Source organism: Martes martes, assembly GCF_963455335.1.
Source record: "Martes martes genome assembly, chromosome: 5".
NCBI classification, from domain to species: Eukaryota; Metazoa; Chordata; class Mammalia; order Carnivora; family Mustelidae; genus Martes; species Martes martes.
Window position 1 is genome coordinate 73,241,298 of NC_137892.1, and position 26,036 is coordinate 73,267,333.

Genomic DNA, 26,036 nt, shown 5'->3' on the forward strand with positions numbered 1-26,036 from the left:
GTGAGTCTGATTCTCCCTCTACCTCTACCTGCCACTTTCCCTGCTCGTGCTCTCTCTCTGTGACAAATAAATAAATAACATCTTAAAAAACTGAACCAAAAGTCATAACTCTTTGTACTGTATCAAAAGTGGCCTAATTGAAAAACTTAACAAGATAATGGTATTATATAATAAGCAAAAATCTCAATTTAGAAAGGAATTATGAGAAAGTGCTATACTGTTACACTGAACAATAGAATAAAGGAATGCTTTCTACTAGATGGAAACTCTAAAATCATGAGACAAGTCAATTTGGTAAAATACAAAGTAGTTTTTTAGTGACATTTGAGACTTTTTTATTATAGTCATTCCTCATTTTCAAAGGCCATTATCATCTGGAAATTAAAGCAAACAGTTCAAGTATTTTTCTCAAGAATCACATAGTGACCAAGTAAAAAATTAAAAGAAACTCCAGACCCTCTACTATTAGTATAAACATGATGTCTTTAAAAATTCTCATATTTTAAGAGCTACTGATGTTTACTCCAAAGAATACGACATTGGTACCATCAGATTAATAAATAACCTAAATTGTAGTTTTTATTTGAACCCACTGTTATTAACTATGATGCTCTCTCTTTTTTTTTTTTTAGATCTGTGCAGGCAGTTAATAAATCACTGACCTATTCTTGATTAATACACCTTTTTTCTAACATTTTTTATGTTAATTCTTTCTTCTGTCCCCTTGTGATTTCCTGTTATGACATATGTTTTAGGCTACAAACATCTGTTGTGCATAATTAAGAATGAGTTCTGCTTTGGACTGAATTGTGTCTCCCCAATTCATACAGTGAGGCTCTAACCCTCTGTGTGACTGTATGGGAGACAGGGCCTGCAAGGAGATAATGCTAAGTTAAGTGACGTTATAAGTGTGAAGCCCTAATCCAGGACTCGTAGTGCCCTTATAAAAAGAGGAAGAGACTCCAAAGCTCACTCTCTCTACCATGTGAAGACATGGCAAGGAGGTGGCCATCTGCAAGCCAGGAAGAGACCCTTCGCCAGAAACTGAATGCTAGTAAGCTGACCCATACTTCCTAGCCTCCAGAACTGTAAGAAATAAATTGCTGTTGTTTAAGCAAACATGGGTTGTTTCAGCCAACCCATCAGTGGCATTTTATTGTAACGGTCCAAACAGATTAATATAAATTCTATATAGTGTTAAATAAAATATTTTAAAATAGGACGGCATATGAAATGTTCTAAAAATCTTTTACATTTACAGAGTTTCAGAGATCAGATATTGTCAGATATCAAGAATTACATAATATAGGTTTTTTTCCTGCCTCACATTTTCCTCATGACCACAAGCAGGTGTACTTGAATTCAATCTAGTGTAAAAGCTAGCAATAAGACAACTCAGAATGCTCGATAGGGGAAGTGCTGCTCTTATACCTGTATAATCCTGAACACGTGACAGGTACCAGATCTTGTGCACTAATGCGAAATGCATTTTTTTCATGTGGGGCACAGTCATTTTCAATTAAGCAATCCAAACTGATTTGCAAATAAATAACAGTAAAAATTCAGTTTCACCTTGAATGGGGCTCCATAGATAGACTCTCCACCAGTCCCTGTGCCAGTAGGATCTCCCCCTTGGACTATAAAACCAGGTACAACTCTATGAAAAATGGTGTTGTCATAATATGCTGAAAGAAATTTAAAATAATTTAGCAAAGTCTACAACGAAGTGTATAGCTTTGAGAGTTAATATTAGAGTCACAAGATTTTTTTCTCACACTATTAAATAGGCTCATAAACCCCTTCTTCCCTACTTACCATAAAATGTCTACTCAAAACAGTACAATTTCTACAAAAAAGCATGGTGGTTGTTGTATTGTAATTATTTCCAAGAGTCTCTCCAACTCCAGATTACAGTTTATGTATAAATATATTTGGAAGCTATAAAAATACAAGGGGGATCATATATGATCTCTTAATAGTACTTATTATTTGGAACCTGAAATCATTAAGGAGACTTCACCAAGAAAAAGAAGTGGTATGTGGCAGAAGCATGGCATCTCAGTGAGGTAAATCCTGAGCCAAGAAGTTGGTAGGGGCAGAAGGACAGACAGTATTTAGGGTTTGATAGAATCAGAGTTTATATTAAGTGGACAACATATGAAGAATATATGTGTAGCCCTAAAGGAAGTACTGAATAAACAAAACCTATTATTATTGTTGTAAAAGCAAACAAAAAACAAGTTGCAGCAGAGTATATGGGAGATGGAGTTGATTCCTGAGTGTAGTCCTAGTTCAGTCACGTGCTTAGGATTGCAAAGCAGAAAAAGGGAGAATAGTTCCCTGAAAGCTTCACTGAGCTGCAGAACTGCCTGACACCAGATTTCTTGTCATTCATAAAGGATTATAAATGTCTTTATTATGTAAATAATACTGAGTTGAGTCTTCTCTTACTTGCACCTAAACACAAGGTAACTCATTCAATGACAAATACAATCAAGTGCCTACTTTATAAGTCAAAACAAGACTATGGTTTATCATAATTCATAAACTACTATATAATACAGTGGCTTGTAGGCACCCTCATCATTATTTACATTTGCAAGATCTATCTGGACGAAAAATCCATACTTTAAAGCAATACTGGCAAGAGAGACTCAGTGCAAGAAGTGCTCCTTGGTTACAAATAGAAACTATAAAAACTGAGTCTAAAAGTATCTCTCCTGTATTAAGTAACCATTTACTCAGAGTAGGTTAAAACAAGGCAGCATTCAGGAGTTCTGACTCTTGCATCTTGTTGGCTGGGTAGCCTTAAACATAATTTTTCCCGCCATTTTTTTAAAAATGGAGATATAATTGACATTTAACATTACAGTGGTTTCAGGCATACAACATAATGATTCAATATTTGTATATATTGTGCAGTGTTCACCACAGTAAGCCTAGTTAACAGCCAGCACCTCATGAAGTTACAAATTCCTTTTTCTTATGATGAGCACTTTTAAGATCTACTTTCTTACCAACTTCCATATATGCAATACAATATTATTAACTATCATCTACCATGATGTACATATAATTTTCTCATTATTAACCAACTGAGCCACCCAGACACCCCCAAAAATTTTTAATTATAAAATAAATAACTACTGGGGATCCAGTGTATAGCATGGAGGTTATAGTTAACAGTATTGTGTTGTATACTTGAAATTTGTGAAGAGAGTAGATCTCAAGTGTTCTCACCACACATACACACTCATAAGGTAACTATGTGAGGTGATGGATATATTACTTAACTTGATAGTCATAATCATTTCACAATGTGTATGTGTCTTAAATCATCACACTGTACATTTTAAAAAGATCATGTTGTACATCCTAAGTATATACAATTTTTATTTGTCTACAATACCTCAGTGAAGCTTAAAAAAAAAAAAAAGACTAAAAACTTGTCTTTAACTGCCAAATCTTTATCATGTTCCACCCTCCTGGTTTTTACTTATTTACTTTTTAATTCTGGAAATCATCCCTTGTTGAAGTAAATACTGATATGAATGTTCTAAGACCTAGAAATTTCATGACTTGTTTAAATTGTAGAATTAGTTAATTAAAATGGGGTTCTCTATTTTAAAACTTCGACTTTATTTGGGAATATTTTCATTTAAATTAATCTTCTCAGGTTTCTTATTAGCCTCTGCAGTAATAATTCTGTCTTTCACCTGTTCAACTTAAGAGAATTGCTCTAAGTTATTTTTCTTATGATTTTCCTATTCTTTTTTCTTTCTCCTTGTATTCTTATAAATAGGGGAATAATTTTTTTGTCGTTCCAATTAAGTTCCACCATGACCTAACTTAAGAACTTCATTTTTTCTTCACTATCATATTATATACAGATGTTTTCTGTTTCTTCCATTCACCTGGTCATGGATTATTAATTACCATTCATTCTTTCTAATGTTTTTGTACTTTCACTCTTCCCCTATAAAATTTGAGCTTTTGAGTCTTCAAAACGTCTTTCCAGAGGCGAGTCTGACTTCTCTATGTCTACTGTGTTTCTTGGTTCTGTTGATAGTTATTTGAGGCTTCTCTGACTGTACTACCTGTCTGACTCAATTTCCTTCCTGCCTGCCATAGCAATTATTAATAATGGTCTTTGCAGATGTCTTTCTCTCTATTTTGGGGGGAGCAGGTTTTTTGGGGAGTCTATTTATTTTTATATCTTAAATACTCCCCTGGTAATTATCTATTTGTGTTATTATTATCTATTTGGAGAGCTCTTGCTGTACCCTCCTACTGGTTATACTAAGTTCTCTTTCACACCTTGCTTTTGATTCAAAATGTTGTTTTCTGATACCTGATTAACCCTGTCTGTCTCTACCAATCAGATATAACTTAGAAAGATAATGATTTGCCACCACTGGAGATTTCTGAAACCATATGCAATGTATTCCTAAAGCCAGTAAGTTACAAAAATGTTTAGAATGTTTAGTTCTACAGGGGAATATTCTGAAGGAGAAAACAATCAAGTGGATGTATAATTCTGTAAAGTTTATTGAAAGAAAAATAGTCAATTTGTGACTCAGTCTAAAATCATACTGGAAACATTGATAATGACATCACTGAATATTGAATGGAAGGCTTCATTGAGAAGATGGAACTGTGGACAGATAGTAAAAAGTGGGTAGACTTAAACAGTAAAGAAGGAAAGAAAAAGTATTCTGAAAGGAGACTGAGGATATGAAGGAAGGTATGAGGGTATGTGTGAAAATGGAAATGGGAAGGAAATGCTCAGGAAATAAAAGTAATAGTCAACTGAAGCCATATGGTTATTTAGTGCAATGAAAAACAAGCCTGGAAGGCTAGGAAGCCAAGCCGTCTGAGGATTTGGCTGCTAGATGAATAAAAAAAGAGGGTAAACAGATTAAAGATGACAGAGAGAAAGACCAGGTAAAAGGCAATCACAATCAGCAGGTGAAAGTCAAGGCAATCTGGTTTAGTTATAGCTGACAGAGGAAGTGTAAAGTCCACTGCTAAATTGGGAGTAAAGTCTACTTTGATATGTAAATTAGAGTGAAGAAGAGAGAAAATGGCTGGAATTCTAAATTTGACAGTTATTTGGATAGAAGTAACAAGTGAAGAGGAAAGACAATGGAGAACTCAAGGCAATCTCAGGGAGTACCTTTATTTAGAGGATGAAAGAAAGAAGTGGGGAAGAGACAAAGATAAAAAAGGATCAAAGTTTTATTGGAGAGATAAATTTCTCTACTGAAGATACACAGATTTATTTGAAAGACTGTCTTTATCTCCTTCCTGTATTTCCTGACACAGCAGCTCAACACCATATCACTCATACCAACTCCTATCATTCATCACCACCATTTAACAGCAGGCCTCAATGTTGTGGAAAGATACACTTCAGTTTATTTTTAAATTAATAAAAATTTTCCTACAGAATAAAACTCAAGAGTTATGATTACCTTCCAAACAAAGCTGAATGAAATTTCTGCAAGCTTTAGGAGCTTCTTTTGACCACAACTCTATGTCAATATCTCCAGCTGTAGTTTTCAATAAAACCTGTAGAAACAATATGACATCATTACATTAAATTATCATTTTGGCTTGATAATTAGTTGAAAGGCTGCTCAATTTAAGGCATTCATTAATGAGTTTTCAATTTTAAAGTTAAAAACTTTGCTGGGCTTTTCTTGCTATACTAAAAAAAAAAAAATACACTCGAAAAGTACAACAGGGAGGGGCGCCTGGGTGGCTCAGTGGGTTAAGCCTCTGCCTTCGGCCCAGGTCATGATCTCAGGGTCCTGGGATGGAGTCCCGCATCAGGCTCTCTGCTCAGCGGGGAGCCTGCTTCCCCCTCTCTCTCTGCCTGCCTCTCTGCCTACTTGTGGTCTCTCTCTCTCTGTGTCTAATAAAAATAAATAAAATCTTAAAAAAAAAAAAAGTACAACAGGGAAAAGACAGTCTCTTCAACAAATGGTATTGGAAAAACTGGACAGCTATATGCAAAAGAATGAAACTGGACCACTTTTCTTATACCATACATAAAAATACACTTAAGATGGCTTAGAAACTAAAATGTGAGACCTGAAACCATGAAACTCCCAGAAAAAAAAAAAAAAAAAAAAAAAAAAACAGATAGCAATGTGACACTGGCCTTAGCAATGTTTTTATAGACATGTCTCTTCAGGCAAGGGCAACAAAAGCAAAAATTATTGGGATTATACCAAAATAAAAAGCTTCTGCACAGCAAAGGTAACCATCAGCAAGATGAAAAAGGCAACATAATGAATGGGAGAAGATTTTTGCAAATGATATATCTGATAAGGAGTTAATAACCAAAATACATAAAGAACTTATATAACCCAACACCAAAAAAAAGAAAAAATTCAATTAAAAATGGGTAGAGGAAAGAAAAAAAAAATGGGTAGAAGACCTGAATAGACATTGTTCCAAAGAAACATACAGATGGCCAACAGACACATGAAATCATGCTCAAATCAACTGAGCAATGCAAATACTCAAGGGAATGCAAATCAAAACTACAATGAGATGTTACCTTACACCTGTAAGAATGGCTAGAATCAAAAAGACAAGAAGAAATAAGTGTTGGCAAGGATGTAGAGAAAAAGGAACACTCATGTACTGTTGGTAGGAATGTAAACTGGTGATAGCCAAGATATGGAAGCAACCCTAGTGTGCATCCATAGATGAATGGATAAAGAAGTGGCATGTATGTCTGTGTGTGTGTGTGTGTGTATACATAAATATATATAATATATATAATGATATAATATATATCTGATATATAACATATATCATATATATAATGATATAATAATGATAGTAGAATATTAGTCATAAAAAGAATGCAATATGGCTATTTGCAGCAGTATGGATGAAGACGGTATAATACTGCTAAGAGAAGTAAGTCTGACACAATAATACAAATACCATATGTTCTCACACATATGCGGAATTTAAGAAACAAAACAAACAAAAACGTCAAAAAAAACCCCTCAAACCCTTAAATACTGAGAACAAAATGGTGGTTGCCAGAGGGGAAGTGGGGGGTGATGAGACAGATAAAGGGGATTAAAGAGTACATTTATTTTGAAGAGCAGCAAATATTGTATAGAATTGTTGAATAATTCCACCTCAAAATAATATAACACTCGGGGCGCCTGGGTGGCTCAGTGGTTTAAGCCTCTGCCTTCGGCTCAGGTCATGATCCCAGCGTCCTGGGATCGAGCCCCACATCGGGCTCTCTGCTCAGCAGGGAGCCTGCTTCACCCACTCTCCCTCTGCCTGCCTCTGCCTACCTGTGGTCTCTGTCTGTCAAATAAATAAATAAAACCTTAAAAAAAATAATATAACACTGTATGTTAATTATACTTGAATAAAAAAAATTCTATACAAGTCATTATAAATTTATATCTTTCAAATACCATTTTCAGAAATAATTTAGGACTTAAGAAAAAATAGCATATACCTTTTTTAATCAGAAAAACTTACTCATTTAAAAATCAATCACTTAAACTTGCTTTAATTAAGAAAGTTTGCAGCCTTTCTTCCAATAATATTGGCATAGCAAATTAAGAAATTAAAGAACAGGGGTGCCTGGGTGGCTCAGTGGGTTAAAGCCTCTGCCTTCAGCGCAGGTCATGATCCCAGGGTCCTGGGATGGAGCCCCACATTCAGGATGCCTGCTCAGCAGGAAGCCTGCTTCCCCACCCCCCTTGCCTCTCTGCCTACTTGTGATTTCTGCCTGTCAAATAAATAAACAAAATCTCCAAAAAAAAAAAAAAAAGAAAGAAATTAAAGAACAATGAACCCATGAAACCGTGACACCATAAGACAACTTTACAATTATGTTTTTACATATAAACATTCTACTTTCTCATTCAAAATCATGCCATTCCTGGAGTACCTGGATGGTTCAGTCTGTTAAGCATCTGACTCTTGATTTTGGCTCAGGTCAAGACATCAGGGTCATCAGATTGGGCCTCATGCCAGGCTCCGTGGGGGGGTCTACTTGAGATTCTCCCTCCCTCTGCCCACCCCCACCTCAAAAAAAAAAGTTATTCTTAATTTACAATGAAACATTCTTTTTAAAATTTTTTTAAAAAGATTTATTTATTTGACAGAGAAAGAGAAATCACAAGTAGGCAGGCAGAGAGGCAGACAGAGAAAGAGGGGGAAGCAGGCTCCCTGCTGAGCAGAGAGCCTGATGCGGGGCTTGATCCCAGGATCCTGCGATCATGACATGGGCTGAAGGCAGAGGCTTAACCCACTGAGCACCCAGGCGCACCTACAATGAAACATTCTCAATCTAATTCTAGGTTGTATATTACTAAAATGGTATATCTCAAAATCACCACCTATAGTCAATGGAATCCTTTGATAGCCTCCTTTCTACCTGCTCATGAAGATAAGGACTTCTGACTTGGCTTGGCATGAAACAATGCCCAAAAGATCTATTCTGGAGAGGACCTGGGTGACTCAGTAGGTTAGGTTTCTGCCTTCAGCTTAGGGCATGATCTTAGGGTTCTGGGATTGAGCCCTGGGTCAAGCTCCCTACTCAATAGGGAGTGTGCTTCTCCCTCTATCTCCCCTGGCTGGTGCACGTGTGCATGCTCTCTCACTTTCTCTCAAATAAATAAATAAAATCTTAAAGAAAGAAGAAAAGAAGGAAGGAAGAAGTGAAGGAAGGAAGGAAGAAAGAAAAGAAAAGAAATACTCTATCATGACAGATCAACCCAACTAGATTCTCATTTTCTTGGGAGGTATAATTTTGGGATGCAAAGTGAGTGACTGAGTAACTCCCTAGACTATATCTAAACACTGGGTAATACCTTCTGATTTTGAATGAAAATTGATATATATCCCAATCCCAAAAGTACAGTATATCTAAAAAGACAATGTCCTGTCCTACCTATTATCCCCTTGTATACTTAAAATAAAATGTTACTGCTAAAGGGAACCTACACATGTCTTCTCTCCTTTCCAATTCTAATACAATGATTCCAACTTTTTCAAAGTATGCATCCATATTAGCAAAGATGAGAAGGGAAGCGGGAAGGAGTTAAGGAATTGGGCGCACACAGTCCTCAAATACGTACTTTTTTTCCTATAGTATTTTAAGAGTCACAGAATATAAACATTTCAAAGGATTACATAAAAACAGTATTTTTAGATAATTCTTAATCTTCTTTACTAGTGATATAATGAAACTTTTTTAAAATAACAGCATTACTGAGATATAATTCATATACCAAACAAGTCACCCTTTTAAAGTGGTTTTTAGTACCATGACCACTACCTAATTCCAGAACATTTCATCACCCTCAAAAGAAACCCCGTCCCCATTAGCAGTCACTCCCTATTTCCTCCTACTCCTATCCCTTGGCAACCACTAATCTACTTTCTGTATCTATGGCTTTGCCTACTGAACATTTCATATAAATGGAATCATACAATATGTGGCTTTTTTTTTTAAAGATTTTGTTTATTTATTTGACAGACAGATATCACAAGTAGGCTGAGAGGCAGGCAGAGAGAGAGGAAGGGAGTCAGGCTCCTTGCTGAACAAAGAGCCCAATGCGGGGCTCGATGCCAGGACCCTGGGATCATGACCTGAGCCGAAGGAAGGCAGAGGCTTTAACCCACTGAGAGAGAGCCTGCCTCTCTCTCTACTTGTGATCTCTGTCTGTCAAATAAATAAATTAAAAAAAAAATCTTAAAAAAAAAAAGAAACCACTGCTCTAAAGAACGAGCTAATATACATCATCCCTGCCTTTGTAGTATGTGGAGTCAGGGTGCTCAAAGGACAATAGTGATCCTTCCACTTACAAAGGGTAAAGGAGCTTTGTTACTTTAGACATGATATCTAACATACCTGTGACCCAACTTCCTTATGTAAAAATAGGGATAATATTCTTACAGGTTTGTTGTGAGGACAAAATGATTTATTCTACATAGACTGCTTTGAACAGTACCTGACAAATAGTAAATGCTCAAAAAATAGTAGCTATTACTATTGTAATTATTATTCTTATAAATTTTCTCTGGCCACAGTCAACTTACACCTAGTAAAAAGAATGCTTACACCGAGTAAAAAGCATCTGGCTTTGACTTGGGTCATGAACTCAGGGTCCTGGGATCGAGCCCTACATCGGGCTCCCTGTTCAGCAGGGAGCCTGCTTCTCCCTCTCCCCCTTGCTCTTGTTCTCCCTCTTTCTCCCTCTCAAAAAAAAAAAAAAAAAGAATGCATACATGGTTGGGTCCCCTGGCCTACCAGAGTTTCTTAATCTTTCCACTGATAAAATACTGAACTAAAAAAGTAGATGCAAGTGGTCAACTAATCTTCGACAAAGCAAGAAAGGATATCCAATGGAAAAAAGACAGTATGTTTAACAAATGGTGTTAGGAAAATTGGACAGCCACATGCAGAAGAATGAAACTGGACCACTTTCTTACACCATACACAAAAATAAACTCAAAATGGATGAAGGACAGGAATCCATCAAAATCCTAAAGAACAACACGGGCAACAACTTTTTCGACCTCGGCTGCAGCAACTTTTTGCTAGGCATGTCTGCAGAGGCTAGGGAGACAAAGGCAAAAATGAACTACTGGGGCTTCATCAAGATAAAAAGCTTTTGCACAGCAAGGGAACAGTCAATAAAACTAAAAGGCAACCTATGGAATGGGAGAAGGTATTTGTAAATGTCTTATCAGATAAAGGGTTAGCATCCAAAATCTATAAAGAACTTATCAAACTAAACACCCAAAAAACAAAAAATCCAATCATGAAATGGGCAGAAGACATGAACAGACACTTATCCAAAGAAGACATACAAATGGCCAACAGACATAGAAAAAAGGTTCAACATCACTTGGCATTAGGGAAATACAAATCAAAACCACAATGAGATACTACCTCACACTGGTCAGAATGGCAAAAATTAACAACACAGGAAACAGCTGATGTTAGCGAGGATGTGGAGAAAGGGGAACTCTCACACCATTGATGGGAATGCAAACTGATACAGCTACTCTGGAAAGCAGTATGGAGGTTCCTCAAAAGCTAAAAATTGAGAAAAAAAAAAATTGAGCTATCCTAATGACCCAGCAGCTGCAGTACTAGGTATTAATCCAAAGGATACACACATAAGTGATTCAAAAGGGCATGCACCCCAAGGTTAGCAGCGAAGTCCACAATAGCCCAAGTATGGAAAGAGCCCAGATGCCCATTGACAGATGAACAGATTAAAAAGATATGGCATATTTGTACAATGGAATATTACTCAGCCATAAAAAAGAATGAAATCTTGCCACTTGCAATGACATGGATAGAACTAGAGGGTATTATGCTACGTGAAATAAGTCAGTTGGAGAAAGACAAACACCATGTGATTTCATTCATATGTGGAATTTAAGAAACAAAACATATGAACATAGGGGAAGGGAAGAAAAATAAAATAAGATGAAAACAGAGAGGGAGGCAAACCATAGAAGATGCTGAGCTCTAGGAAATAAACTGAGGTTGCTGGAGGGGAGGTGCATTGGGGGAAGGGGTAAGTGGGTGATGGGCATTAAGGAGGGCCCTTGACATAAGGAGCACTATGTGTTATATGCAATTGGTGAATCACTAAATTCTACTCCTGAAACTACTCCTGAAACTAATAATACAGTGTATGTTAACTAAATTGAGTTTGAATAAAAAATTAAAAAAAAAAAAAAAGAAGGCACTTGTCTCCTTTCTGCATACATTTGGTTGGCCAGCTCTACTTTGTGAGGTTTCAGTGGCTCCTTTTCCTGCAGCTCCTAAGACAATACTTTATGTTTCTTAAAAAATATATATTAATATGCAATTTAAATTACGTGTTCATAGTATGCGGCAATTTCATCTTCAGTGTAAAAGGACATTTCTCAATGGTACTTTCTGTGCCTCATATTCAGAGGCATGAGTAACAGCAAAACACAGCACATTTGTAGACAATTGCTAGGGTTCTACCACTGATATAACTTGTCAATTACTTCTCAGTTGATACTATGCTCTTTGAAGGGAGGAACTTTGTCCCATTTATTCTGAGTATCTCTTTATTCTTTTAGTACCTAATGTATCATTAGACAGCATAGGCACTAAACATCCACTGAGCCAACCTGTTTTTATATTTCTTTAAATTCCTTCCAGGCCAGAGGTGCCTGGGTGGCTCAGTGGGTTGGGCCTCTGCCTTTGGCTCAGGTTGTGGTCTCAGGGTCCTGGGATCAAGCCCTGAGTGCCCTGCCTGGGCTAGGCGGGGAGCCTGCTTCCCCCTCTCTCTCTCTGCCTGCCTCTCTGCCTACCTGTGATCTCTGTCTGTAAATTAAATAAATAAAATCTTTAAATTCTTTCCAGACCAAAATTCTTGCCATGTGCTCTCTATGATACAGAACTTTGAGGTTCAGTGTCTTCAACTGGACTTACACTGGGAAAAAATCCCCAGTTGTTTCTGAAAGAAAACTTTGGCTAGGCTTGATATTTTCCATAAGCCCAATTCTGTTCCATAAGTACAGTGTTTATCACAGTTGGCATGTACTTATTTGCATGACTATTTGGTGAATGTATATTTTACTTCACTGACTCCACGATAATAGGGACAATGCTGGTTTTTCTTTCCCTTGTATCTCTAAGACCTAGCATAGAGGTGTCATGTGCTAGTTGCTCAATAAACATTTGTTGAATAAAAGATCTCCTGTTCAGTAATGTATGTCTGTTAAAGCTTTTCCTCTTTATGATCACATCAAATCTTCCTTCAGAGCAACTGAACCTTCCCTTGACCAGCAGCAGTATAACCTCAAACTCACTGATGCTTAATACTTTCAGAGAAATATAGTATTAATTCATCCATTTATTCGTTCAGTCAGTACATATCTGCACTCTTCCTACCATTTGTCAAGCATCATTCTAGACGCTGGTCCCTACCATCAGAGTGCTTGCATTCTATGGGGAGAAGGGAAGGAAGAGGACACAATAAACAGTAACTAGTAAGTAGTTAGAAAAAACTTTAGAGGTAAAGGGAGAGAGGCAGGCAAGACATGAATGGGATTTCCTCTCTGCTAAGGAGACATTTGAGCTGGCCAAGGAGTATACCAGAGAAAGGAACATTAAGTGTGAAGGCCCAGTCTAGAAGGATGGGCAATGTATCCATTCTCTACCAGTGTTTATCAACTGTGGGTGATATCACCCTTAAAAAACATTTGGAAATATGAAAAGGGGTATTCTGAGTTTTCACAATGATGTGAGGTAGGGGTAAGGAGTAAGGAAAAGTTCAAACAACGAAGAATTAAAATAATTGCTCAGCTCAAAATACCCAGTGAAATTTTTGCTGGGGATATCAATTAGAGCATTATTGTTTTTGTTTTCAAATTGCCTTCATTATATTACAAAATGTCAACCAACAAAAAATTGCATGAACTATGATACAATCATGCAATAGAATTCCATCTAATGTAAATTTAGTTTATCCTAGTACAACTATGTACTCTCAGCTACACTATTTTCTCCATTATGCTGGTTCATTGTCTTTCACATGTGATATAGACTAGTTCTCAGTTTAAGAATTCCGGTGATACTAACTTCATTACTGACTCCTCTGCCTCATACTGCAGAGAAAAATCTTCAAATGGAATTGACATACCTTGACCATTTAAATCAATCAGGAAATCATTCTCCCATTCTAATATGGGAACATTTCCCATTCCCTACTTTTTCTGACAGTCATCTCATGTTTAAGACCAGCTCAAGGGGTGCCTGGGTGGCTCAGTGGGTTAAGCCTCTGCCTTCAGCTCAGGTCAGGATCTCTGGGTCCTGGATCAAGCCCTGCATCAGGCTCTCTGCTTAGGGAGCCTCCCCACCCCCCCCCCACCAGCCTCTCTGCCTACTTGTGATCTCTTTCTCTCAAATAAATAAATAAAGTCTTAAAAAAAAAGTTAAGACCAGCTCAAAAGATACCTCATCCACAAAGCTTTTCTCTTCCTTCCCAGTTGCTCACTTTTTAGTACTACCATAGCACTAGACTCCTCTCTCCTTAAGCATGCCTAGACATATCACAAGATTTTTCTTTACCTGCTTGCCTCCCAAAGAAAATCATAAGCTCTTCCAGGGCAACAACATTACCCAACCATCTTTGTAGTCCCAGCACCTAGTACAGTGCCTGGTGCCTACCAGGTGTTCCATAAGTAACTGTAAGATGAATGGAGAAAGTAATTTCCAAGTTAAGCAAAAAGAGAGAGAGAAAAAAAAAAAAGTCGAAATTTACAATGTACCTAAGACCCTAGAAACGCCTGCCTGAGTTAAGCTGAAGCAAGAAATAGGACCAGAAGGCTGGTAGATGGAGAAATCTGCATTTGAGGACTTTCTCAAAGTGTTTGCTGAGAGGTGTTAACAGATGGTTTTCTATGCAATCCTGTTCAGAGGCAGGAGTACGGGACATGACTTCTTGTGATCTTTTCCAACCCTAAGACCCCAGAGCTCCCTTAGTCGGTGCGGTATCACTTTGAGGAGCCCAGGTTCCCGAGATGAGGCGCTCACCTTCCCGTTCGTGGGAGGTTCCTGGATGTAGATGTTGCTCATGCTGGTCAGTGCTCAGGGCTCGGCTTCTAATTGGGAATAAGAACGGAAGGCCGATCTCTAAAGCTGTCCACCTATCAGTGAACGCTTCCTTCAGTCGGATGGTCGCGGAAAGCTCCAGTTTGTCAATGTCGCCAAGACAGCGAAACCAAGCACTACCTTTACCCCAAACTAGTTCCTCACGGACGCCGCCATGTCGCTCCCAGACCAGAGCACCGCTAATCCTGAAAAGGGGGGTTCCTATGGGCTCCAGGGAAGCAGAAAAGATTATTAAGAACCCACAGATTAATTTAATTTGTGTTACAATTTTTAAATGCAATCTATAAATCTTGGTGTTGTTTATTTCACTACGCGTATGTGCAGGTCTCACTCACCGCCCCCCCCCCGAAGCTGGCAGCAATGGTTCGGACCATGTGTGTTCTGTAATATACCTCCCCCGGAAACTGAATCAACGCGATTTGGTTCCGCTATCGCCGGAGGCCTTCCTGGACTGTCACCGAGGTCCCGCCGGCGCCGGTGGGAGGAAGAGGCCGCCCTCGCCATTTCTTGTCCTCGCTGCAGGTGTGAGGCGGGCGTCCTCTCGAAAGCCTACGGCTCCTGCGACCCCTCTTACCAGCGCCATGGCAGTCCCAGGTGAAGACCGACGCCAGGGCCCGTAGGTCTAGGCGAGGAAGGGAGCGGGTAGGGTAGGTTGGGTGCGCTGGGCTGGGGAGTAGCGCCCACGGGGATGGAGGCGGGGGCGTTAAAATTAACAGGTTCGTTTGGTCTCCCTGAAAAAGTTTACACTCCACAAATAATCTCTGGAGGGAAGAAGGAACGACAGAAACTATCTCCCCCACCCCAACCGAGCTCCCGCGGCGCCGCATGGATTCCAGGGAAAGTGTGTCGTGGGGGGAGGAGGCCGGGAACTGTAGGCCTAGGGGGCGAGGAGCCGAGAAACACGCACTTAACTTCGGTTGGCTTGAAAATAAAACTCAGGTGGCAACGCTCGACGGACCCGAGCAGCCAGAGGCATTGTTTGTCGTGGAAGTCGCAGGGACGAAACTGACGTCTGGGCTCCTTCTCTCTCTCCCTGTTGTCCGGAGTTCCTGTGCGGCAGTGGACCGGGCGCTTTCCCCCGCTGGGCCTCTTTGTGTGCATCTGTGGTTTCTTCCAGCTCTCAGGTTCTGTGTCCAGTGGGTACCGACCTACAAACAGTGAACCCTACGAAATAAGTGCTTCAGAGATTGCTGAGCCACGACTACCAGCTTACTCGGACGTTCTGGTCGGGGAGGGCATCTGCTTAAAGCGGGTTTGCTGCGATGTCTCTTGAAGAACCCTGGGTGCAGAAGTTATTTTGAGAATTGTATCCCTCTCCCCCCCCCCTCCTCCGGCCCCCAAACACACAGCTTGGAGATTCTTGGAGATTCACAGTGCTCCTTAATATAGGAGAGACTCAGAAGTGTTACGGTTCAGAAGCCCGAACTCAGTTTTAACCTACCCTTCCCAGTTACTATTTAAGCGTGTTTGTACCGTGGCAGCCTTTTCTGAACCATATTTTACGGATCACTGTTTCAGGAATAGTGCGCTTTTCTAACCACTGCAGTTTTGGGAGGAGGGGGAATTATGAAAGAGGAAAGATGCACTCATTCATACACAGAACTATCTGTATTGCCACGTGCTAGGTAATGTCCTAGGCAATGGGGAATACAGTGGTGAACAAGACAGTTGCACTTCACACAGAACTTAGAATTTAGCAATCGGGAGGAAGGACCAAAAAGTCAGACATATGTATGGCAGGAAAAATTTGAAGTCTTCAGGAGCGCATAGTAAGGGCACCTCACAGAAGACTAGAGGAGCTAGGAAAATGGACTTCCTAGAGGACGTGGCATGTAGGATGAATCTTGAAGAATTCAGGAGGGTTGGAGTGGTGAGAGAGGAAGTTGCAGCCAGAGGGACTGGATATAGAAAGGAGGAGGAAATGTGTGAGAAGAGGAAATAAAAGAAGTAAAAGATACTCCCTATAAATGGAACTCAGAATACAAATGGGAGAGAAGTGAGAAATTAACTAGAGAGTTAATAACAGGTAATAGTTATTAATGTATCAGATGTGTAAGTAGTGTTTACTATGTATCAGATGTGTCACACAGTGTGTCAAGCATTGTATTTTATCTCATTTAACGTCCGCACTGTAAGATAAGTATGAATACTTCAATTTTATATGAGCATACTGAGGGATAAACCAAGTTACTTGCTAATTAAGGGATAGCTAGTAAGTGACAGGTCATGGGGGCTCTTCTAGTCCCCATGCACTTATTCATCTTGCCGTGTTATAGTATAATTTACAAAGTAGTTTTCACCTCTTAAAGGACCTTGTAAACTATGACAAATATTTTGGATATTTCCCCAAGGACTAAAGGAAGCCATTTAAGAGTTTTAAGAGATTCATATTTTGGAAAGATCATTCTGGCTGGACAGTAGATTGGAAGGGAGCTAGTTTGGAGACAAGGTCACTAATCAGGAGTAATTTCTGGTAAGTTATGATGATGCTTCAGGCATGGTATCAGGAAAGGAGAGAAACACATGAATTGGAGATACATTTTTGATGGTAGACTCACTAGGAATCAGTGACTGACTCGGTGTAGGTGGGTAAGGCAGGAGGTAGGGTATACATGGGTTTCACTGTTACACAGTTGGGTGGGGCCATTTTCTACTATAGGCAAAACCTGAGAAGGAGCAGGTTTTAGGGGGATGATGAGAATTTCAGTTTAGGGTTTGTGTTGAGGTATAGTCAGACATATGAATGAAACTATCTAATAGGTAGTAAGAGAGAAAACTTGTAGCTTAGGAAAGAAGCCAGAGTCAAAAACCACGGTTTGAGTCATCTACAGGTGTAATAGGAGTTGAGACCATTGTAGTGGCTGCCTGTGCTCAGGTGGAGTGTGTAGAGGCTGAAGAAAGGGTGTGTGGCTGCAGCCTGGAGCTTATCAACATGTAAGGAGCTAGCAGAGGAAGGCTGGTCTGCGTGGTAGGTTGCCTAGGCGTCGTGAGCCTTCACATCAGCCCTGGTGATTCTTGTATTGCACCACTACAACTAGAGTTGAGTTGCTGTCATTCCTAAATGGTTGGTTTTATTACTTGAGCAAGCGTTTTTGAGCACCTACACGGTCTAGACCCTCTAGCGGACACAATATCACAGCTTGTGTTCTCATGAAACAGGTCTAGCAATGAAAGCGGGGTGCTTAAGAAAGAAGAAGAAAAGTTATTTTTTTAAAAAACATTCTTATTGGAATTTCCTTAAACTTAGACCAGTGTTATAGATATGTTAACCTTCTTCCAATTCAAAATAATGGTCCAAAGTGTAATAATCTTAAATTGTACCATTAAGCTAGATGGCAAGACATGGATAGACTGTTTAAACCCAGCAAAAATGGAGATAATAATTATGACAGCACTGTAAGAGTACAATGCAAGTACCATTAGGAAATAGAGTTACAGAAAATGTTGAGATAATTTCCTGTGATCGATCCAGGTAGTGGACTAAAGAAAAATAGGGCTCCACAAGAAACCTTTTGAAATAATTATTGAGAAGGCCAAGTATTATGTTGTGCTCTTTTATTTTTAGGTATAATGCTCATATGGATTCAGCATGGCATTTCTTGGGTTGTCTTGCTAGTGATTATTATGATAAGACTATAAAGTGACAAGGATGCTTTCCACAAGTGAAAATCAGCCTCTTTTGTTTTATGCTCAGCTACTTCAGCTGTTTTTCCACAGCGTTATGTGTAAACATACACCATTATGTAGGCAACACAATGAAGTGTGTACTTTCTTAGGGAAATCGTAGACTCTTACTTGTTATTTTAAAAATGACATTTAAGGGCACCTGGGTGGCTCAGTTGGTTAAGTGTCGGACTTCTGCGCAGGTCATGATGGGCTAGGGTCCTGGGATGGAGGCCTGCATCGGGCTCCTTGCTCAGCGGGAAGTCTGCTTCTCCGTCTCCTCTGTGGCTCCTCCCTGTTCGTGCTCACTCTCTCCCACCCTTTCTCTCAAAATAAAGACATAAAAATCTTTTAAAAAATAATAAAAATGAGATTTAAATACAGATTTCAGTGAAGTTGACTTTCTTTTAGAAACTACTTTGCCCATTCAAGTTGTTAAAGTTGAAAGTTCTGAGATTCATGTTAATGATTCACTGTTCCCCATGAAGAGTCTACCTAACACCACAGTGTCAGTGAATGTTACCCATGTGGCTGGCACAAAAACTCTTTTTCTCTCATTCAGTAAAATCTGTATAGCCAAGATAGGGAATTTTCTGTAGCCAAAATAACATTACATCTGGCATATGAAAGTGAGTCAAATTTTTAAAACACATCACTATAACTTCTTAGTAATAGAAGTACTCTAAATTACAATGTATCCAATTGCTTTTCATTCCTAAACTGTACATAATTTCTTTTCACTAGTCTGTGCTACACATTGCTGCTGAAGTAATTTTCTTAACTATATATCTGATCCTGTCATTCCTGGGGTGGGGTGGGCAGTGGGTGGTAAGAAGTTAGTTCTTGGCTCCTATCTGTGAATTTCATATTTCTCTATCCCCCAGATCAAGATTTTAAGTATTTCCATCACCGTAGGAAGGTGTTGTTATTTCCCCCTTCCCTTGCCTAAATAACCGTTATTTTTATTTCAATTGTCCTTTTTTATTTTTTATTACTATTATTGTTATTATTTTAGATTTTATTTATTTACTTAGAGAGCATGAAGGGGAGAGTGTCAGAGGGAGAAGCAGACTCCCTGTTGAGCAGGGAGCCTGATTCGGGACTCGATCCTTGGACTCCAGGATCATGACCTGAGCCGAAGGCAGTCACTTAACCAACTGAGCTACCCAGGCACCCCCTTCTTTCTTTTTTAATTGTCCTTCTTTTGTAACTGTTCTTCCAGTGCCTATCTTCCTCAGATGGGCCAGTGACACTGCAGACACAAATTTCATAGCTAGCAACTGGAAGCTGCATACATTACTGATTCCCAAGTGCTAAGTATTAAGTTTCTAACCTCAAATGAACAAGCATTTGTTGAGGACATGGTGTAGGAAGGCTATACCATGCTAAGCAGAGAGCTATATATAGAATCGAATGGCATGTTCTGGAAGCTAGAAAAACAAGCTCTCTCTACTCCTTTAAGTTTCTGGGAGATAAAAGACAGCCATTTACCTGAGCTCTTCCACTCAAGTTTTTTAACATTAAGAGTTCTAAATCCAGAGTAAGCCCTTGCTGATATTTAATAAGTAAAGAGATAAAGACCTCTGCAGTTTATTCCTAAAACCATCAGTTAATAACATTTTGTTATAAATCTATAATGTGCCTTCTCTGAAGAATTTACAAGTGCAGTTAGTTGTTAGAGAATCTTGCACAACAGCAACTCTTATGTTGGGTTTTTTGAGGGAGGTTTTTAGTTTGGTTTTTGAGAAGATAATTCATCCACATGCTGCAGATTTTAAAGGTAGCAAAAGGTGTGTAGTGACATATCTCTCACCCTTTCTACCCCTGGAGGCACTTCTTTTTTCCAGGTAACTAATTTATATTCTTAGAGATCTTTTTTGTAAATCTCCATCTATATATAAATAAAATCTACATATAATTTGTATTTTACCTATATCTAATCTTCTTTCATATAAATGGCAACATACCATAAGCACTGTTCCATACCTTGCTTTTTTCCTTTATATCTTAGATATCATCAGATATCATTAAGACTAACCATAATTTATGTCTAAATTATTTCCACTCTTCAACTATTATAAATGATGCTGTAGTGAATAACTTTGTATGTAAGTCAATATAAGTATGAATTTGTGCAAGCAAATTATGAAGATTCATTCCCAAATGGGGAAGTGCTAGGTCAAAGTAATATGTACATGATAGTTCTGATAGGTTTTGTCAGCTTGCTTTCCATAGGGGTGGTATTGATTTACACTACTATTCAGCACTGTATGGGAGTGTTTCTGCCCCATACTCTCTTCAACCCTTTCTTTGCTATTATGATAGGGAAAAATGTAATCTCGGTATAGATTTTAATGTACATTTAATTTATTATGAGTAAGGATGAGCATCTCCATGTTTCAAACTTGTTTCTGTGAGCTTTCTGTTTAGCTCTTTTGCCAATTTTTTTCCTTGTGTTGGTTGTTGGTTTTTTTTCATAATAATTTTCTAGGTTTTATACAGTAGGCATAATTGCCCTTTATTGGTGCTGTGAGTTGCAAATATTTGTTCCTACATTTTCTTGTATCTTTTGAGTTTGTTTTAGCTGGTCTCTGCCATTTTTTAATGTAGGCAATTTTATAAGTTTTTATAGAATGGTTTTTGGATTATAGGTCATGATTACAAAGGATCATTTGGAGGGAGACAGGCTCTATTACTCTGAACAGTGTTAGCAAACTTTAAAGAGGAATGGAACGAAGAACAGCATGAGAACCTCTGATGGGGAAATGGCTAACTTCTAATTGAAGTAATAAGGGCCTCTCAATACGGCCTTGCTATTCAGTTTGACATGGATATTGAGTACAGTTGTGTCAGAAGAGTTCTTGTTCCAAACAGCAGAAACTGACTAGTTAATTGAAGAAGAAAATGAAATATCTCAGGTAGCCCACAGAATGTAAGCAAAGGCTAGATAGCAAGGCTTGGAAAACAGTTGAAACCAAGGGCACCCATAGCCAAGATGGTGGACAGCCCCAGACCTGGTTAGGGGTGCTCTCTGTGGCATCATTGCCACTAGAAACTACACCTTGACAGAAAAATGAGTGAAATGTCCCCACTTCATAGAGTCACTTTTCTCTGATTTATTGTATCAGAGGCATCAGATTCAACGTCCCAGGTAGAAGCATTCATTTGGCCCAGCAGTGGTGAAAATTAGGACAAATGAAGCTTGAAATTTTAACTTAACCAAAAGCTGGGGAGGACATAGTTGATATGGAGTTATTTATTTAGAGTACTTGTTGTGTTGCCCTTTTATGTAAAAGTTACAATTTTGTTAAAGAAGATGACCTACTCTGAAAAAGTTTGATAGTTCGTTCATTCTAAAAGTACAAGGTAGAGTTCATCATAAATAAGCTAATTTCTCATAAGTGCTGAGATGAGATCATTTCAGATCTATCCATTACAACATTTTTAGTTTATCATAGGAATGGTAATGGCACTTTTAGAACAGTTTTGTTCTGTCTCATTCAGCGTCTATGGTTTCTATGGAAACAGACTTAACATTGACCTGGATTCTCTGAGCTTTTTTTCCAATAGGCAATTATTTCATAATGAAAGAGCCTCAGATTTTATTATTAATCCAGTGTTATACCACAATTCTGCTACAGTGCGGCATATGCATTCCCACCCTATGCAATACAAACCACAAAGTTTATGAGAAAAAATGAGATTGGGGCACAATAGTCAAAAACTTCATCAGTGATACATAAAAAATGATAGAAACCTAATAACAGTAGCACAGTTTTACACCGTTAATTGGTTAAAAGACACATAAATAATACAGTAAATAGGGTACTATACCTTGTAAAAGACCTGAAATTTGCTGTGGAAACAGACTTCGTAAGAATTGCAGTTTGTGAATTGTTCTGAAATAATGGTAGGAAGAGGATGATGTGAAATCAGATCAGCGGTATAACAGCATATGTGGGTGGGTACTGCTCACAGGACACATGCTGATCTGAGGTCACTAGAGATATTCTGGGGTGAGTCTTTACATATATTTTATATATTCCTAGGAGCCTCAGAGCAACTGGGTACCACTTTCTGCATTCATCTAGGTTTTTCATGGACAAAAAGTCACATTACGTTCAAGTTGTTTTCTCTTACATCAATTGCATTGAAACAAATTTATGTTTTTAAAACAAGCATTATAGCACACCTGACTGTATTTTTAGTAGGATTACTCAGTAATGTGTATTTTAAAGTAAATTTGGGATTAGAGAAAAATGACTAATGTTTTGACTTCATAGCAGTGAAGAGATAGTTTAAAAGTGATCTTTGTTTTAAAATTAACATTGTTTTATATTTGTATCCCATTTACTTTAATTTATTAATGAATTTGGGCTATATTTCCATATGAAGGATTTAGGAGTTTGATGCCTTGCATTAAAGTAATGGAACAATTCTTTCCTGACCTTCTGGTTGCCAGAAGCCCTTAATGGAGGTGAAAATTAGTTTCAACTCTATATATTATACAACCATAAAAAGGAATGATCTTTTGATATGTGCTACAGTTTGGATGATCTTGAAAACATTATGCTAAGTAAAATAAGTCAGACACAAAAGGAGAAATATTGTATGATTCCGCTTATATGAGATTCTTAGAATAGGTAAATTTATAGAGGCAGAAAGTAGGATAGAGATTACCATGGGCTCAAGGTAAGGGGGAATGGGCAGTTATTGTTTAATAGGTTTAGTTATCGTTTGGGATGATGAAAGATTTTGGAAATAGGGGTGATGACTTTGTAAATGTTCTCAGTGCTACTGAATTCCACACTTAAAAGTGGTTAAGGGGATAAATTTTATGTATATTTTATTACAAAATCAATTTCAATTTATTTCATCTGTTACTATTTTCCAACATTGCTTGTATGTAGCACTAATGATACAGAGACACCGTAAATATTTCTAAACATCACTTAGATTGGATATGTGACTAGCAGTTTGTTTTCTCTTATCAGAATCTGATTGCTGAATTCAGATGTTTCTTAGAAAAGCTAGCAATTAAAGTATTTTTCTGGATTTTCACCAATTCCTTTTAAAAAATCAGTTTTTCTGGGACGCCTGGGTGGCTCAGTTGGTTAAGCCGCTGCCTTCGGCTCAGGTCATGATCCCGGGGTCCTGGGATCGAGTCCCGCATCGGGCTCCTTGCTCCGCAGGGAGCCTGCTTCTCTCACTGCCTCTGCCTGCCTCTCTGCCTGCTTGTGTGTACTCTCTCTCTCTCTCTGGCAAATAAATAAAATCTTAAAAAAAAAAAAATTTAAAAAATCAGTTTTTCTTCTAAAGGAGAGCAGAAAAACATTTGTTATCTCAAATGTTCATATACATATGTATAATAACTAGTATATATAGTGAATATACATATATACATATACATATATAACTAATTATTTACATTTGAGGGACAAGCCGAAATACTCTGGAATTTTTTCCTTAGTGTTCTAGAATTCCTGGAAGGTTTAAGCTCTTGACTATAACACTGCATTTCTGTTAAAGAAAAATATATTCTGGAATTATTCTTGAAATACTGTCAAATAAAATAACTTGAGTGAATTGGCTTTTCCAGTGATTTCTAACATCCATAACAATTGAATGAATAGGGTTACTAATTTGGGTCAGGAATGATTTTTTTTATAAAAAAGAAATTCTACAAAAAGAGGTTTCTTGGCTTTTTCATGAGAAAAAATTCTTGTGTTTCTTCTTTTTACATGTCTCCTAAAAAGTAATCCAATTTTATTTCAGGTTGCAACAAGGATAGTGTCCGAGCTGGCTGTAAAAAATGTGGATATCGTAAGTACATTAAAAAAAAATAATATTTCAAAGAGTGAATCATTGCCTTTTTGGGCTGTGTGATTTGGCATCCTGATTTCGGTGTCCTGATTTCAGCATAGTTCTGTAGCCTTATTATTTAGCCCGGGTTTGCAGATGATTCAGAAATTGCTCTGTCAGCCCTAAACAGTTCCTTTCTTCCCTTCTGTAGACTCAGTGACAGGTGGCTGTATATTTAGTGACTAGCAAAGATGTCAAATTCAAGTGGGGTAGATTTAGGAGACTGGAGAGAGTATATTCAGAAAAAAAAAAAAGTACACATATACTTAATCTTTTACTCCTTGTCTTTCTAGTTACTGGGTGAAAAGGGGAAAGTAATGAAAATTATTTTTAAAGGTTTTTCCTATTGATTAAATTTAGTCTTTTTAAGGATGAAATTGGTCCTAGAGTTTCTGTTCACAGGCAAAAGTTAATGTAAACATTCATTCATCTCTATTATGATCAATGAAATGGAATAGAAAAGTAAACTTTAACATGTACAATTACATAGCTTAAATTTGTAATTATGTACCACAAATATCATTTCTTTAGTTAAATGTAACAATTCCTAAAGCTTTGATAACAGGGAGAACAGTAGCTTTTGTTGTTTTATAAATTGGAGACCATGCATATGAGCCTGGATTATAGTTAATACTCCATATAAAATTAATTTATTAATTAATTTACATAGAAGTATAGTTACATTTGATGCACAATGTTACCTGAGCTTCAGATGTACAACATGAGGTTAAGCTTATATTTCAGGCTGTGCTTGCCACAAAGGTAGTTACCATTGGTCATCGTATAGTGCTATTATAATACCATCGACTATATATATTCCCTATGCTGTACAGAAAAGTTATTTTTAACAAGATAAATGTGATGTAAAAAATAAAAGATGTCCATGCAAGAACATGTGCTAAGAGAGCACTCAGTACATAAATCTTCATTAAAAGGGCTCATAATGAAAGCATGCTGAGAGTACCAAGTCAGTCTTCCAAGCAAAGGCTGAAATGTGGCACAAGAGAATTTTGCTCAGTTAGCAAAAGTGGGAATATAAGCATACATATCCTTCACTTAAATAAAAACTCATGAAGAATATACTTTCATGTAAGAAATGACTGCAGTGAAATCTTTTCTGTGTTTTAAACTTATATGTATTTATTTCTGCTTTGTTTCCTTTCTTTAAATCTTTGCTAATTTCCATGTTGCATTTCTTGATTTGGGACTTAAGAACCTGCTCACTCATGCTCTCTCTCTTCCTTATATGCTGTTTTATTCACTTCAAAATCTAGAATGGACTTTCCAGTCTGTCTAAAATACCAGTTTATCTACTTGGACTTCTTTTTAAGGGGTATCTGGGTGGCTCAGTCTGTTAAGCATCTGCCTTCGGCTCAGGCCATGTTCCCAGGGTCCCTGGGATCAAACCTCACATCAGGCTTCTTGCTCAACAGGAAGTCTGGTTTTCCCTCTCCGTCTGCCTGGCACTCCCCCTGCTTGTTCTCTCTCCCTGTTTATCTCTGTCAAATAAGTAAATAAAACCTTAAAAAAGAAAAAAAAAAGACTTGTAGGAAAATAATAAAAATAATTTTTTGGAAATAGAATTATTTTTATTATTTTCCTACAAGTCTTTTGGAAATAGAGTATTTGTTGATCTAGTCTCCTTACTGTTATTTTACTTTATACAATCATGCAAGTATCTGTAGTAATTGGATTTTTTTTTTTTTGAGAAGGCAGGTAAGCAGATAGGCAGTCTAAGTTTATTTCCTTCTGCTTTATTATTTTAATCTATTATTTTAGTGATTAAGTTTTTAAATAACTTCTCATTTGTCTCCTATGGAAAATTCAGTAATAGTTCCCTTTTGGG

At 37.8% G+C, this 26,036-nt stretch overlaps 2 protein-coding genes across 2 annotated transcripts in view; one reads left to right on the plus strand and one right to left on the minus strand.

Moving 5' to 3' along the window:
* The window catches only part of CWC27 (CWC27 spliceosome associated cyclophilin), a 199,926-nt gene extending 184,883 nt beyond the window's left edge, over positions 1–15,043 (minus strand). Inside the window, exons 1-3 of the mRNA XM_080804248.1 lie at positions 14,588–15,043; positions 5,475–5,571; positions 1,573–1,685 (exon numbers count right to left, since the gene is read on the minus strand). Coding sequence (XP_080660374.1) covers positions 1,573–1,685; positions 5,475–5,571; positions 14,588–14,629 — 252 coding nt within the window. The 5' untranslated portion in view covers positions 14,630–15,043. The remainder of the gene's footprint in view (positions 1–1,572; positions 1,686–5,474; positions 5,572–14,587) is intronic.
* Positions 15,044–15,082: 39 nt separating this feature from the next.
* Positions 15,083–26,036, plus strand: part of SREK1IP1 (SREK1 interacting protein 1) — a 48,722-nt gene continuing 37,768 nt past the window's right edge. Inside the window, exons 1-2 of the mRNA XM_080804249.1 lie at positions 15,083–15,259; positions 24,104–24,151. Coding sequence (XP_080660375.1) covers positions 15,247–15,259; positions 24,104–24,151 — 61 coding nt within the window. The 5' untranslated portion in view covers positions 15,083–15,246. The remainder of the gene's footprint in view (positions 15,260–24,103; positions 24,152–26,036) is intronic.